General features: G+C 42.8%; 1 protein-coding gene across 1 annotated transcript in view; it reads left to right on the forward strand.

The window, feature by feature from the left end:
• The window catches only part of LOC126291720 (sensory neuron membrane protein 1-like), a 210,783-nt gene that overhangs the window by 165,225 nt on the left and 31,202 nt on the right, over positions 1-14,356 (forward strand). The window contains exon 8 of the mRNA XM_049985376.1: positions 11,228-11,346. Coding sequence (XP_049841333.1) covers positions 11,228-11,346 — 119 coding nt within the window. The remainder of the gene's footprint in view (positions 1-11,227; positions 11,347-14,356) is intronic.

Here is a 14,356-nt window from a genome sequence, read left to right on the forward strand (position 1 = left end):
TTCTTTTTCCTATTCATCCGCATTAATTTACATTTATCTATATTTAGAGTTAGCTGCCATTCTTTACACCAATCACAAATCCTGTTCAAGTCATCTTGTATCCTCGTACAGTCACTCAACGACGACACCTTCCCGTACACCACAGCATCATCAGCAAACAGCCGCACATTGCTATCCACCCTATCCAAAAGATCATTTATGTACTTAGAAAACAACAGCGGACCTACCACACATACCTGGGGCACTCCAGATGATACTCTCACCTCCGATGAACACTCACCATCGGGTTATATTACTTAAGAAGTCTTCGAGCGACTCACGTACTTGGGAACCATTCCATAGGCTCATACCTTAGGAGTCTGCAGTGGGGCACCGAGTCAAACGCTTTCCGGAAGTCAAGGAATATGGCATCCGTCTCATACCCTTCATCCATGGTTCGCAAGATATCATGTGAAGAAAGGGCGAGTTGCGTTTCGCAGGAGCTATGCTTTCTAAAGCCGTACTGATGCATGGACAGCAACTTCTCTGTCTCAAGGAAATTCATTATATTCGAACTGAGAATATGTTCGAGAATCCTGCAACAAAGCGATGTTAAGGATATTGGTCTGTAATTCTGAGGATCCGTCCTTCTACCCTTCTTATATACAGACGTCACCTGCGCTTTTTACCAGTCGCTCGGGACTTTACGTTGGGCTTGAGATTCGCGATAGACGCAATTTAAGTAAGGAGCCAATGTAGTAGAGTACTCTCTGTAAAACGGAATCCCATCAGGACCTGGCGATTTATTTATTTTCAACCCATTCAGCTGCTTCACAACCCCAGGGATGTCTATCACTATGTCTTCCATACGGGAATCTGTACGGCGGTATGTTTGAACGATCCTCCTGCGTGAAAGACTTCTCAAATGCTAAATTTAAAATTTCAGCTTTCGTTTTGCTGTCTCCCGTTGCCAGGCCAGATTGGTCAGTGAGTGAGTGGATGGAAGCCTTTTCTGGCAAACAGTCATGCACCATTTACCTGATCCACCGAAAAAACTTTTGGCACCAGTTTGGCACACACTTTTCGCATCATCAAATTCTCCATCACAATACTCCACACCGTACTCTGACTGACTCCGAGTCCATCGGGAATTAATCTAGCACTAAGACGGCGGTCTTGTTTGAAAGTTCCCGCACTCTGTCCACATTTTGATCCGTTCGGCTTGATGATGAACTCCCAGAGCGGTCATCATCTTCAGCATTCCCATGGCCACCTGGTTTGATGAGGCCCGCCACGAATTCCTCTCCTATGAAAACCTCTTCATCTCGGAGTAGCACTAGCAACCTTCTTCTTCGATTATTTGCTGGCTGTATTCCAATCTCTGTCTTTCTCTACGGTTTTTGCCCTCTACAGTTCCCTCTTGCGCCATAGAAGTCATTCCCTGATGTTTTAACAGGTGTCCTATCGTCCTGTCCCTTCTCCAAGTCAGTGTTTTCCAGATATCCCTTCTCTCTCCGATTCTGCCCAGTACCTCCTCGTTCCTTACCCTCTCAGTTCACCTAATTTTCGACATTCAACAACTTAAATGCGCCGATTATTTTCTGTTCCGATTTTCCCACAGTCCATGTTTCACTGTCATATAATGCTGTTTCCTCAGAAAAGTCTTCTTCAAATTAAGGCCTGTGTTTCATACTAGTAGACTTCCCTTGGACAGTAATGCCCTTTTTGCCAGTGCTAGTCTGCTTTTAATGTACTCCTTGCTTCGTCCGTCACTCATAATTTTACTGCATAGGTAGCACAATTCCTTAACTTTATCTACTTCGTGACTATCAGTACCGATGTTAAGTTTCTCGCTGTTCTCATTTCTGCTACTTCTCATTACTTTCGTCTTTCTTCGATTTGCTCTAAGTCCATATTCTGTATTGGCTCATTCCATTCAGCATATCACGTAATTCTTCTTCACTTTGATTGAGGATAGCAATGTCTTCAGAGAATCGTCCCATTGATACCCTTTCACCTTGAATTTTAATTCCACCTCTGAACCTTTCTTTGATTTCCATCGTTGCTTCTTCGATGTACAGATTGAACGAAGTGGCAAAAGACCAAATTCCTGTCTTACACACTTTTTAATCTGAGTACTTCGTTCTTGGTCGTCGATTCGTATTATTCCCTCTTGGCTCTTTTACATATTGTATATTACCCGCCACTCCCTATGGCGAACCCCTATTTTTCTCAGAATTTCGAACATCTTGCGCCATTTTACATTGTCAAACGTTTTTTACACGTCTACAAATCCTATGAATGTGTCTTGATTTTTCTTTAGTCTTGCTTCCATTATCAATAGCAACGTCAGAATTGCCTCTCTGGTGCATCTACCTTTTCTACAGGTCATCTACCACATCCTTATGTTTATTTTCCATTCTTCTGTATATTATTCTTGTCAGCAACTTGGACGCACGAGCTGTTACGCTGCTTGTGCGGTAATTCGCCTACCTGTCAGCTCTCGCAGTCTTCGGAATTGTGTGGATGATAGTTTTGCGAATGTCAGATGGTATGTCGCCAGACTCATACATTCTAAACACCAACGTCAATAGTTGTTTTGATGCCACTACACCCAATGATTTTAGAAATTCAGATGGAGTGTTATCAATGCCTTCTCTTAAATTCTATTCTAATATTGGATCCCCTATCTCTTCTACATCGACTCCTGTTTCTTTTTATACCACATCAGACAAATCTTCTTCCTCAGAGATGCCTTCAATGTACTCTTTCCACCAACGTGCCCTCCCCTCTGTATTTGACAGTGAAATTCTCGTTGCACCCTTAACCTAACCACCCTAGCTTTTGGTGTCACCGAAGGTTGTTCTGGCTTTCCTGTATGCTAAGTCTATCCTTCCGACAATCATTTCTTTTTCGATTTCTTCAGATATTTGATACAGCCATTTCGTCTTAGCTTTCCTGCACTTCCTATTTATTTCACTCCTCAGCGACTAGTTTTTCTGTATTCCTAAAGTTCCCTGAACGTTTTTGTACTTCCTTCTTTCATCGATCAACTGTAGTATTTCTTCTGTTACCCATGGTTTCTTCGAATGTACCTCATTTGTGCCAATGGTTTTCTTTCCAGCTGTGTGATTGCCTTCTCTAGAGACGTCCATTCCTCTTCAACTGTACTGAACTATTCGTTATTACTGTGTCTATAGCCTTAGAGAAATTCAAGTGTGTCTCGTCATCACTTAGTACTTCTATATCTCACTTCTTTGCGTGTTGATTATTCCTGACTAATCTCTTACTTCAGCCGATTCTTAATCATCACTAAATTGTGATCTGAGTCGATATCTGATCCTGGGTACCCCTTAGAATCCTGTATCTGATTTCGGAATATCTGTCTGACCATGATGTTAGCTAACTGAAATCTTCTCGTATCAAGTAGCCTTATGATGTTAGCTAACTGAAATCTTCTCGTATCAAGTAGCCTTTTCCAAGTATACTTCCTCCTCTTATGATTATTGAACAGAGTATTCGCTGTTACCAGCTGAAATTTATTACAGAACTCAATTAGTCTTTCTGTCTCTCATTCCTTGTCACAAGCCCATACTCTCTTGTAAACTTTTCTTGTACTCCTCCTACAACTGCATCCCAGTCCACCATGACTATTAGATTTTCATCTCTTTTTTCGTACTGTGTTATCTTTTCAATATCCTCATATATTTCCTCTATCCCTTCATTTTTCTCTTACCTGAAGCATCGCTGCCGGTGTTGGTTCCTGCCGATTCTGACGAGAAGAAACCTACCACTGTTCACATTAAAACACACTCTGCCCTGCCTTCCTATCCATAACGAATCATACTTCCGTTTTACCATTTTCCGCTGTGGTGATGTTACCCTATCCTCATGTGAGCTGAAATCCTTGTCTTCTTTCCATTTCACTTCACTGACCTCTACTGTGTCTAGATTCAGTCTTTGCATTTCGCGTTTCAGATTTTCTAGCTTGTCTACCACATTCAAGCTTCTGACATTCCACGCCCCGACTCGTGAAATGTTATCCTTTCGTTATTCAATCTTTTTCTCATAGTCACCTCCTCCTTGGCAGTCCCCTCCGAATGGGGGACTATTCCACAATCTGCTGCCAGTGGAGAGATCATCATGACACTACTCTATTTACTGGCCATGTGTCCTTTGGATACGCGTAATGCGTCTTTAATGCAGTGGTTTCCATTGCCTTCTGCATAATCATGCCATTGATCACTGCTCATTCTTCCATCTTTAGGGTCAGTTTCCCATCACAAGGACAAGAGTCCCCTGAACCTTTGTCGACTACTCCGCCCTCTTTGAGAAAACCGTTGACGGACGTCTTCGGTTGCCAGTGCTGATAATTAATCAACATTTAAGCAGCGACGGATTAGAACCCGGGACCGGCGACGTTTCATCTAAGACGCTACACCTTTCCTTTTTTAAACAGCGGGTGGATCCGGCAAGTTTTATGTTTTAGCCAAACTAGTATGGACCTGCATTATTGTAGCAGCCTGTTGTCAGTACGTTGATGAGAGTGATATACAGGGTGAGTCGTTTAAAACTGTTTGTAGGAATACTTGGTAAAATACACATCCCTCATTAACATAACGCACGACCTTTTCTGCATCACCCTGGGTGGCGCGAGGGTGGCAGCCATCGAAATATAAAATAGGAGAAATATTTTTTATTGCAGATTCGGATTTTCCGTGACAAAAGATGTGACTTTTGAATGAAACATTTCTTTCGTTTCATGATAGATGACGCTGCAATCGGCACACAAGATTCTGGGGTGACAATTGTTGCAAAACGGTAACGAACAGTTTTAAATGCATCATCCTGAATAGGTAGATTTGAGAATCTGAAGATGACAGTTATTTACGCCCCAACAACGTGTGTAAATTATATAATCTGGATTAGTTTCCCATTCAGATCACCAGGAAGCGACCACCAAAGGAGAAGTGATCATCAGTCAAAGACTAGATAAGAAACGAATGAGAAACATTCTACGAATCGCAGTGTGGAATGTTGTTGGGAACCTAGAATATCTGAAAAGGTAAATTCAAATGGTCACTCTAGATGTAACTGGAGTCAGTGGAGTGTAATGGAAAGAAGATAATGATTTATGGTTAAACAAAGATAGGGTAATATCAACAGCCGTAGAAAATAGTGTGGGAGGAGTAGAATTCATCAGGAATAGGAAGGTGTGGCAGAGACTGTGCTCTGTATGGATAAACGATCGATAAACAGTAAACCAGTGCCTAAAACAAGGATGTACATACCAATGTCAGAAGATGAAGAAGTAGAGGAAATTGTTCCAGAAGTCTTATTCTTCTCGAACAGTCTGCTGTGTTGCCGAGGATGACGTCCTCGACAAGCCACTACAGCATCTCCGCTTCCTCAACAGGTTGTCAACAAGTCTGACTTCATACGGAACGATGTCCCATTTCATGATCCCTGCCTGACACATTATGCGTTGTCTCAAATATACAGCCCAGTCACATTGATGTGACCACCACCTCTGTTCCACCACTAACCACTCTCAAACGGGAAGGCAAGTAGAAGCAGTAGCAATAAAGCAGTAGGCGTTGTGATATGCGGAAACGGAAAGATTTAACTAACGTCCGAAAGTGCATGACCAGTCCCTTTCGGCCCAAGAGTGGAACATTTGCGAAACGGCTAAAGCTGTAAACCGTTCGCGTGCCGCTGTGGTGAAAGTATACTGTGGATGGTAAAGAGGTGATATTCAAAACGGCACTGTGGTTCACCACGGGCCATAAATGAAGGCTGCGGAAAACTATACGGGCGAATTGACGTGTAATTGTTGGGCAACCGACGGCGCAGATCAACGCTGCGGCTTCAGCGAACTGTGCTACATACGAGCTTCCACAGCAGGGGCCTGGTCCATTTACTTATGCTTATCGCTATTCCTCAGCGCCAAAAGCTGGAAGTCGTATGCCGATTCCGCAACTAGACGTCCACTGAACGACGATATGTCGTCTTTTGAGGTGAATCACGTTTTACACTCCGTCGGCGTGAAACGTGCGAAAACAAATACCCTACAATAATCCACAGAAGGGTCCAGTCTAGAGAGGGAAAATTATGATGTGGAGAATGTTGTCAGCGCTTTCTTTGAATGATCTCGCCGTTCTGGAAGGCATAACGGATCAACAGAAGTATGCATCTATCCTTGGGGAGCATGTTCACAACTACAAACAGCTTGTTTTTCCTCGCTGCGTTGGCATCTACCAGCATGACAATGCAACATGCTCGCAGTGTACACGCGTGGTTGGAAGAGTGCCAGGCTGAGATTACAGTACTCCCCTGGCCACCAAATTCCCCGGATTTAAGCCCAATCGAGAATCTGTGAGACCACGTCGATCTGGCTGTTTGCACCGTGGATGCTCAAACGAGGAACACAGCGCAGCTGGCGACAGCGCTGCAGTTCAAAAATGGTTCAATAGCTCTGAGCACTATGGGACTTAACCGCTGAGGTCATGAGTCCCCTAGAAAGAACTACTTAATACTAACTAACCTTAGGACATCACACACATCCATGCCTGAGGCAGGATTCGAACCTGCGAGCGTAGCGGTCGTGCGGTTCCAGACTGTAGCGTCTAGAACCGCTCGGCCACTCCGGCCGGCAGCACTGGAGTCGGCATGACTCCAGTTCCCTATCCGTACCTTCTAGAGTCTTATTCACTCTCCTCGTGCGCATCTGTCATCAGTTCGCGCTGCAAAAGGTGATTGTTCGTGCTTCTGACAGGCGGTCACATTACTGTGACTCGACAGTGTATTACTCTTAACAGTGCTTTTCTCATATCCTCGCAAACTTCTTACATTAATAAGATTCGATAGTCGTGACAGACAAGGGACAGAAAATGTGTTAAGACACAAAAGAATAATTTCCATCGTACTGTAGAAAGATATTGACACACACAAAGTGGTTACGGTTACTACAAGCCACACCACAAGTTGGGAAACGGGGCCAAATTTCTTGTAGTTTACTGTCCAGTAGAGATTTTCACAAATGTTTAATTCATATTTTACAGAAACTAGCAGTAAGGCAATAAACAGCCTTTTAAACACGCCGCTAACGGCAATCAAGTAATTTATAGCAACACAACAATTTTAAAACAGTTTTTTTTAAAAACACAGTAGCTAGCAGTACGGCAATAAACAACCTTTTAAAACACGCCTCTAACACCAATCAAGTAATATATAGCAATACAACAGTTAAAAAAAATAAAAAAACACACAAGCTAGCAGTACGGCAATAAACTACCTTTTAAAACACGCCGCTAACGCCAATCAAAGCGATTTATACCAATTCAACAATTTAAAAAAATTTAAAGAACATTAGTAAACAGGCTATTAAAGTAAATACAGAACTTTGTTAATAAAGTACAGTGACGTAGTGAAGCTACCATCACCGCCATTAAAAAAATTAAACAGGTCTCAGCAAACACACGGTGAATGGCAATAAAAGGAATTTACAAACTTGGAGGAATTTACAAAAATATTAAACAAAAGGGTCCTGGAATATCAATAGAACATAACAGATATGACGGACCCGTGTAAGGCGGCCACAAATCACCCACTCAGGGAGGGCTAGACGGAATACTGACCCATTTAAATACGCCCCTAAACACAATTGCCACTCTCAGGCTGGTCACTGCACAGACATTTAGCCAGCGAAAACTTGTAATAAGATGGCTTAACTTGCTGACAGAATTAGAGCTACCCTCGTGCAAGGAAACATTACACCACACAGTCCTGAATGAGCGACCACACGATCAACCGACAAGAAGCATGAATTTAATCATAACCCACGAGAGAATAGCGAAACAATTAAACTGCCAAAACTACACCAATCGGACAGTAACGAGAGGAGGATGAAAGATTACTGTCTTCAATTACACCGGTGCCGGGGCCAGGAAACCCGGTCGCCGGAGGCCACAAGGCAGAAGAGACGCTGGTTACACAAAATTATTACTTCATGATTAAACCTTCCACGAACGTAACATGCAATTATGCTCGAACAGGCAGTCCACGACCTCCGATGGCAAGGATCCACACATCCGACCGCGCACGCGTCGCCAGCGTACCCAACACGCCACGGTCACGCGACAACACGCTCTGTCACTGGAGTTCACGTCTTCTCTGCAACGTTGACGGGTAGTGACCGCTCCTTCATGTCAGGTGTCTCCTTTTAAACTCCAGAGTTGAAACGGAGGATTAAGGAAGCTTTGTTAACGTCCCACCAAGGCGAAATGAACAGCAACTACTCGTGGGGCGATTCTGTATACAACCAACACGTGGGGAGCTCTTCCGTCAACTCGACCCGCCCGTTACACACAACCGACATACACCACGTGGCGACTCGGTACAACCGACCACGCTGGAGAGCCACACTGCCCTCCCGTGTCCACCACACTCTCTGCGCGCAACGCCCCTACTTACGCCCCACCACACGAGGTTACAACCGGTCAAAGATCTCACTTCCTCCATAGCAGTTTCCCGGAAGCAAAAACGCAGATATCTATAGATGAGGGAAAAGACAACCAAGCAGCCACTTAATGATGACAGACAACATACCAAACAAACATGTCAGGGGAAGAAAAGGAAAACCAATGCAATCTAAACACAAGGTGTAGCAGGAGTCGATACATGCCTCTGCTGTAGAGGGTAAAAACTGTAGAACACAGACTGGAACACATCGTAGAGATAATTGAAGTAGTTTTGTGTAAATGGCACTATGAGCTGAAAAGTCGGCATAGAAAAAGGACTTACTGCATGCAGCATGAAAACAGTGAGGAGACTGAAGATACCTTGTTCCCTCCCACCGACCCCCCCCCCCCCCCCCCCCTCACCACCAAAAAAGAAAGAAGCTGTGAATTGTTTTCTTTAAATGCTACATCAAGAGGTCTCTGTGGTACGCTTCACTGAAGCGTCACGTCTTCACTTTGTTCTTCCGTTATTACATTTGAAGGGCTTATTTCAATAGTGGTACAAGTCCATTACCTCCAGTTTTCTGCCGAGAATGCTTCTGCAATGTTAAAAAATATATCTGCTCAACCACTTGTTTATAGTGTAAAACACTAAGATTGACGCGTTTCGGAAGTCAAACTTCCATCATCAGAATAATAAAAAGTAAAGGAACCTGTTAAAACTCGCTAAAATGGAACATGCACCTGGCACTATAAAATTGATAATAAAATAAAAACGTCGTGGCTACTGCCCTTGTTGCAGCCGCGTCTTCCAAGGGGCATCCCCACATACTCGTCAAAATATAAAAAACTCTAAAATGGTGTGTCGCCTATGGTTTTCAACATCTAACCGCATGGCTCTCAACTCTATCGTCGTAAACCGCCCGTGCGTCTTCGCTGATACCACACACAATGTAGCCAAATACGACACTGAAACGCGAGTGAGCTCACGCGCAAGTAAACAAGCAAGTTACAGAGATGTCCGTACAGACAGATAACGTATACATGTTCCAAGGACCTCATGAAATTATGATATCCTGCCAATTGCTAAAAATGTTGTTACTGAAAGAAACCAGTGAAATGTCTGAAAAAGTTATTTGTATCACCAGTTAGCCATTCAGTGTGTTCTGATTATCCACGCTATGTATCGTAATTTCCAGCTGTTCTAGTAGATCCAGCTTTTTGCCTTTGTCCTGTCTATGTAAAATAACGAGATCCTGATCTATTCCCAACATGGGGTGTCCCGTTTCCCAAATATGCGTGGCTACAGCTGACTTTTCGAAATTATTAATGTTCTTTGTAACGTACTTTAAAGGACCTACCAGTTTGGCCTACATAGCTTGTCTTGCAAGTGCTACACTGAATTTTATAGACCCGAGCTCTCTCATATTTATCGCTTTCCTGATGTAAATTATTTCTTAGTTTAAATCGCAGCGTATTATTGGTCTGAAAAGCGGTATCAACTTTAAAAGTTTTCAAAATGTTAGCCACTTTTTGCGAAATATCACCGAAGTATGGATAAAATCAAACTTCTGCAATTAATGATCCAAACAAACAGAAAGAAAGGTTCATCTCTAGCAAGAAGCCATATGCTTGGATATTGTTGGTATCTCAACTGCAGATTCATCAGCGCTCATTTAACTTTAGGACTCTGTATCTCACAATGAACAAAAATGCACTTGTACCACTATTGAAATAAGCACTTCGTTTATTGTGCACGTTTTGACATGCTTCCGAAAGTCATTCAATAGTTGTCTATTATGAAGTATGTAACACCTCCATTTTTATCCCGACCTGATCTGATTGAATAGCACCCCAATATTTATTATTAACATGACCGTGAACCTAATGGGCCTGGTAATCGGAATTGACTGCTACGGAAGTTGTTGCTTTCCAGTTCGTCCTGTTCAATACTATAATACTGAATGTATGGTAATAAGGAACACCAACTCAGTTTTACTGATTACGAACTTATATTCTTCTCAAAAGGAGACAGCCACTGCCTTCGTCATACATATCTAATTACGGCTAATCTCAATACAGGCTTTCTTTATTTGCCATTATCGTCACACGCTAATCCATCACTGCCTCCAACACTGCAATCCAAGGTTAGGCTGGCGCGGTAGACACGAAACTAAATACCGGCACTAGCAACGTCACTGATCACCTTTATAAAGATACTTCATCACTTTCCCGGTATCTATTTATTATTTAGGGGTCTAACCACGGCGATGGTGACACCCTTCTCGGTTAAAAAACCCTGTATTCCAATAATAGCCTCCAAACACGCACCACTCCAGCCAACCACTCTGGAGCATCTCGACACTCTCTCTCGCAACACGTCACAATCGATTTTCGCCCTATCGACCTGTGCCGAGTGCAAAGTTATAGTAAGGTCCTACGGACCATTCACGAGTACAATTGTTATAGCTGTGAAAATTAATGTTGTTTTCAGATGCAAGCACATTTACGTGTTCCTGAGCCACAATTTTAAACGCCCATCTCATCGTTATAATTGGGTAGGCTTCCACGGCCAGACCAAGTTAAAAAAAAAAAAAGAAACCAAGGTTAAAACCACTGTAGCCGCGGGCCAAAACGTTGGTGCGTTATGACACGGTACCATACTCATAAAACATGTATATCATCAGATGATTGTTCAGCACAGTACGATTTTCCCCTCTTTGAGGACCATCATAAACCTGTGATCGGATCTGCAAGTGAAGTCTAATCTGTGCGTTTGATTTCTACAGGTGCCCCAGTGATAGCTACGCTGCCGCATTTCTACCTGGCGAGCGAGACGTACCTGCAAACCGTGTCGGGCCTGCAGCCGACCAAGGAGAACCACGAGCTCTTCATGGTCTTCGAGTCGGTGAGTGTGCTGGGCCGACGTGTGCCACGTCCAGACCACTGTTACACAGCACTCACTCGTAATGTAGGCTCTGCAATACTGCCACCAGTCAATCACTAGTTAATCGGTTTTATGAATCACTAGTTAATCGGTTTTATTTTTCCGCATTGATTTCAAGAATGTCAGTCTGTTCCACGTTATGTTCTGCTGTTGCCATCGTCTTCAGTCCTAAGACTGGTTTGATTCGGTTTTCAAACAGGCACACTTCTCGGGATCGCTTTTGGTAGGAGGGAGGGGCGATGACGTATGTGAGAGCACTGTTTGGTACCCTGCTTCCACCCCCACCCCCAAATCCCTTCCAATATAACTATCCGTTACCTCGCTTCTTCGTCCCCTAGATAGATATGGTTTTAATAATAATAATAATAATAATAGTAATAATAATAAATTTTAACATAGCTGCTAAGATTCAGTGACCGTGTCAGAATGATATTAAAGCAAATAAGACCTCGGTCACAAATATGAAGTCAAAATTGACCAGGTTTCGACGCTACTATGACCGTCGTCTTCGGAGTTAAACTAACTGTTCTAAAACACAACAGGCATATAAGACATTAATAAACTATGGTGTGTACTGGCTGGAAAGAGATGCAGTACTTATAAGTCACATTCTAAAAAAAATCTAAGCTCGAAAGACGACGTCATGAAAGGTTGTAAATGAGATAAGATGGCGAGTCGCTAAGGGCTGCTCGTACCTGACAAGGGAACCTCCCCATCGCACCCCCTCAGATTTAGTTATAAGTTGGCACAGTGGATAGGCCTTGAAAAACTGAATACAGATCAATGGAGAAAACAGGAAGAAGTTGTGTGGAACTATGAAAAAAATAAGCAAAATATACAAACTGAGTAGTCCATGTGCAAGATATGCAACATCTAGGACATAATGAGCTCAGGAGCTCCGTGGTCCCGTGGTTAGCATGAGGAGCTGCAGGACGAGAGGTCCTTGGTTCAAGTCTTCTCTCGACAAATAAGTTTACTTTTTTTTTATTTTCGCAAAGTTATGATCTGTCCTTCGTTCATTGACGTCTCTGTTCACTGTAATATGTTTGGTGTCTGTGTTTTGCGACCGCACCGCAAAACGGTGAGATTAGTAGACGAAATGACGTGCCTCTCCAATGGGAACCGAAAACATTTGATCGCAAGGTCACAGGTCAACCGATTCCTCCACAGGAAACCACGTCTGATATATTCTATACGACACTGGTGACGGCATAACTAAATCTGAGGGGGATGCGATGGGGAGATTCCCTTGTGAGTGAACACGGGTTGCAAGAAAACCGAGGTGCCCACGTTAGAAAGTGCAGGCATTGTAAACATTGTGTCGCTACGAGCGCCATCTAGTAGCCGCAGAAACAACTAGGCTACCGGACATTCGAAATTAGACACATGAAATTGTGACGAAGCTGATTCAGGCATAACGTAAGCACTAATAACAATAAGATGAAGTTACATATTTATCTGCTTTAAACAGAGATACATTTTGTAACGTAAAACACCGTCAGCTATGACATACAAGAAAACAGCAAAGACGTAACAGGAAAACAACAATTCGGCAAACTGCGTGAGGAAATCTGAACCGAAGATCAAGCAACGGTTTTATACAGTCGAAAAAGTTTTTATTTCACAGCTGTTCGTTGAGAATGAGGCCATCATGACGAGATAGACGTTTGAAAACCTCCTCTAAAACGTCTAACCTATGCCCCTTCTTTTCGGTATGCAGCATATAGCTATCGCGAATGGCTTTAGGCACGTGTCGAGTCATGAAGAGATGATCGGCAAAGGATGAATTAAGGGGACTGGTGCCGTTTTTTCTCAAAAGATGTTCTTTATATCTGATGGTGAAAGCACGTCCGGTTTGCCTTATATAATAGGGGGAGCAGGTATCACAGATGATCTTATAAATGCCAGAACATTCTGTAGGGGAGCGAATGGATTTCAAATTATGAATGAAGTTTTTCTTCAGATTGTTATTTGTAGAGAAGGCAACATTGCAGTTGTATTTGTTGCGAAGCATGCGCTGAATCTGATAGGAAATGGGTCCTACGAACGGAATAGAAAAATGCTTCTTGGGGTTAACTTCAGCGCGTGAAGTGTTGAGCGTAGTAGTTTTTGCAGTTTTCTTTTTGAGGATATCGTCCACTATGTTAGGCGTATATTCATTATTGACTGCTATGGTTTTAAGTAAATAAATCTCCTCATTAATCTTTTCTGTGTGACCGAGGGCTTATTTGTTTTAATATGATAATAATAATTAGTATTATCTTCGAGTTGAGCCTCTTTGGACTGCGTGGTAACAACCAACTTCACTCTAGTGTCCAGGTCTTATTCTTGTTCCAGCTTTGACTTCCTGCCAGTATCTTCTGAGCCCACCAAGGGCTCTTGTGTAATGCTCTCCAGATAATGGTGCTCCCCGTCTTTTGGACGTTGACGCCACTTTAAAACCTTGATAGTTGTTCACCAATCTAAATTTGTTCCTGTCAGGAATTTCTCTCTCTGAGGTACTAATCTGCCTAAGATCTTTTTCAAATTTTGCGAACCATCTTGGCCTTGTTTTCCAAGATCGGATGAAACTCCATATTCTTTTTGTTAGTCGATCACCGTCCATCCTCATAAGATGACAGTAAAATACCTATCGTCTCTTCTTAATCGATCCAGTGATAGGTTCTGTCTTGCTGTACTTAAGTCCTCATTAGCTCTTATTGGCCATTGTCCATCAGTTCATATATTACCTAGGATTTTCCTTAATATCCTACGCTCTCGCTTTTCAAGCCGCTCAGCTTGACCTTGTCTATTCACGTTCAATGTTTCGGACTTATATAGGACCTCAGGTTTTACGACTGCATTATAATGTCGGAACTTGGCCCCTATACTCATAGTTTTTGTTATAGGTATTCTTTGTCAGTTGGTATGCTTGGTCTAACTTCCTCATACAGACATTAATTGTTTCTTCTTCTAATCCATTCTCCTGGAT

Source organism: Schistocerca gregaria, chromosome 9 (assembly GCF_023897955.1).
Source record: "Schistocerca gregaria isolate iqSchGreg1 chromosome 9, iqSchGreg1.2, whole genome shotgun sequence".
Lineage (NCBI taxonomy): Eukaryota > Metazoa > Arthropoda > Insecta > Orthoptera > Acrididae > Schistocerca > Schistocerca gregaria.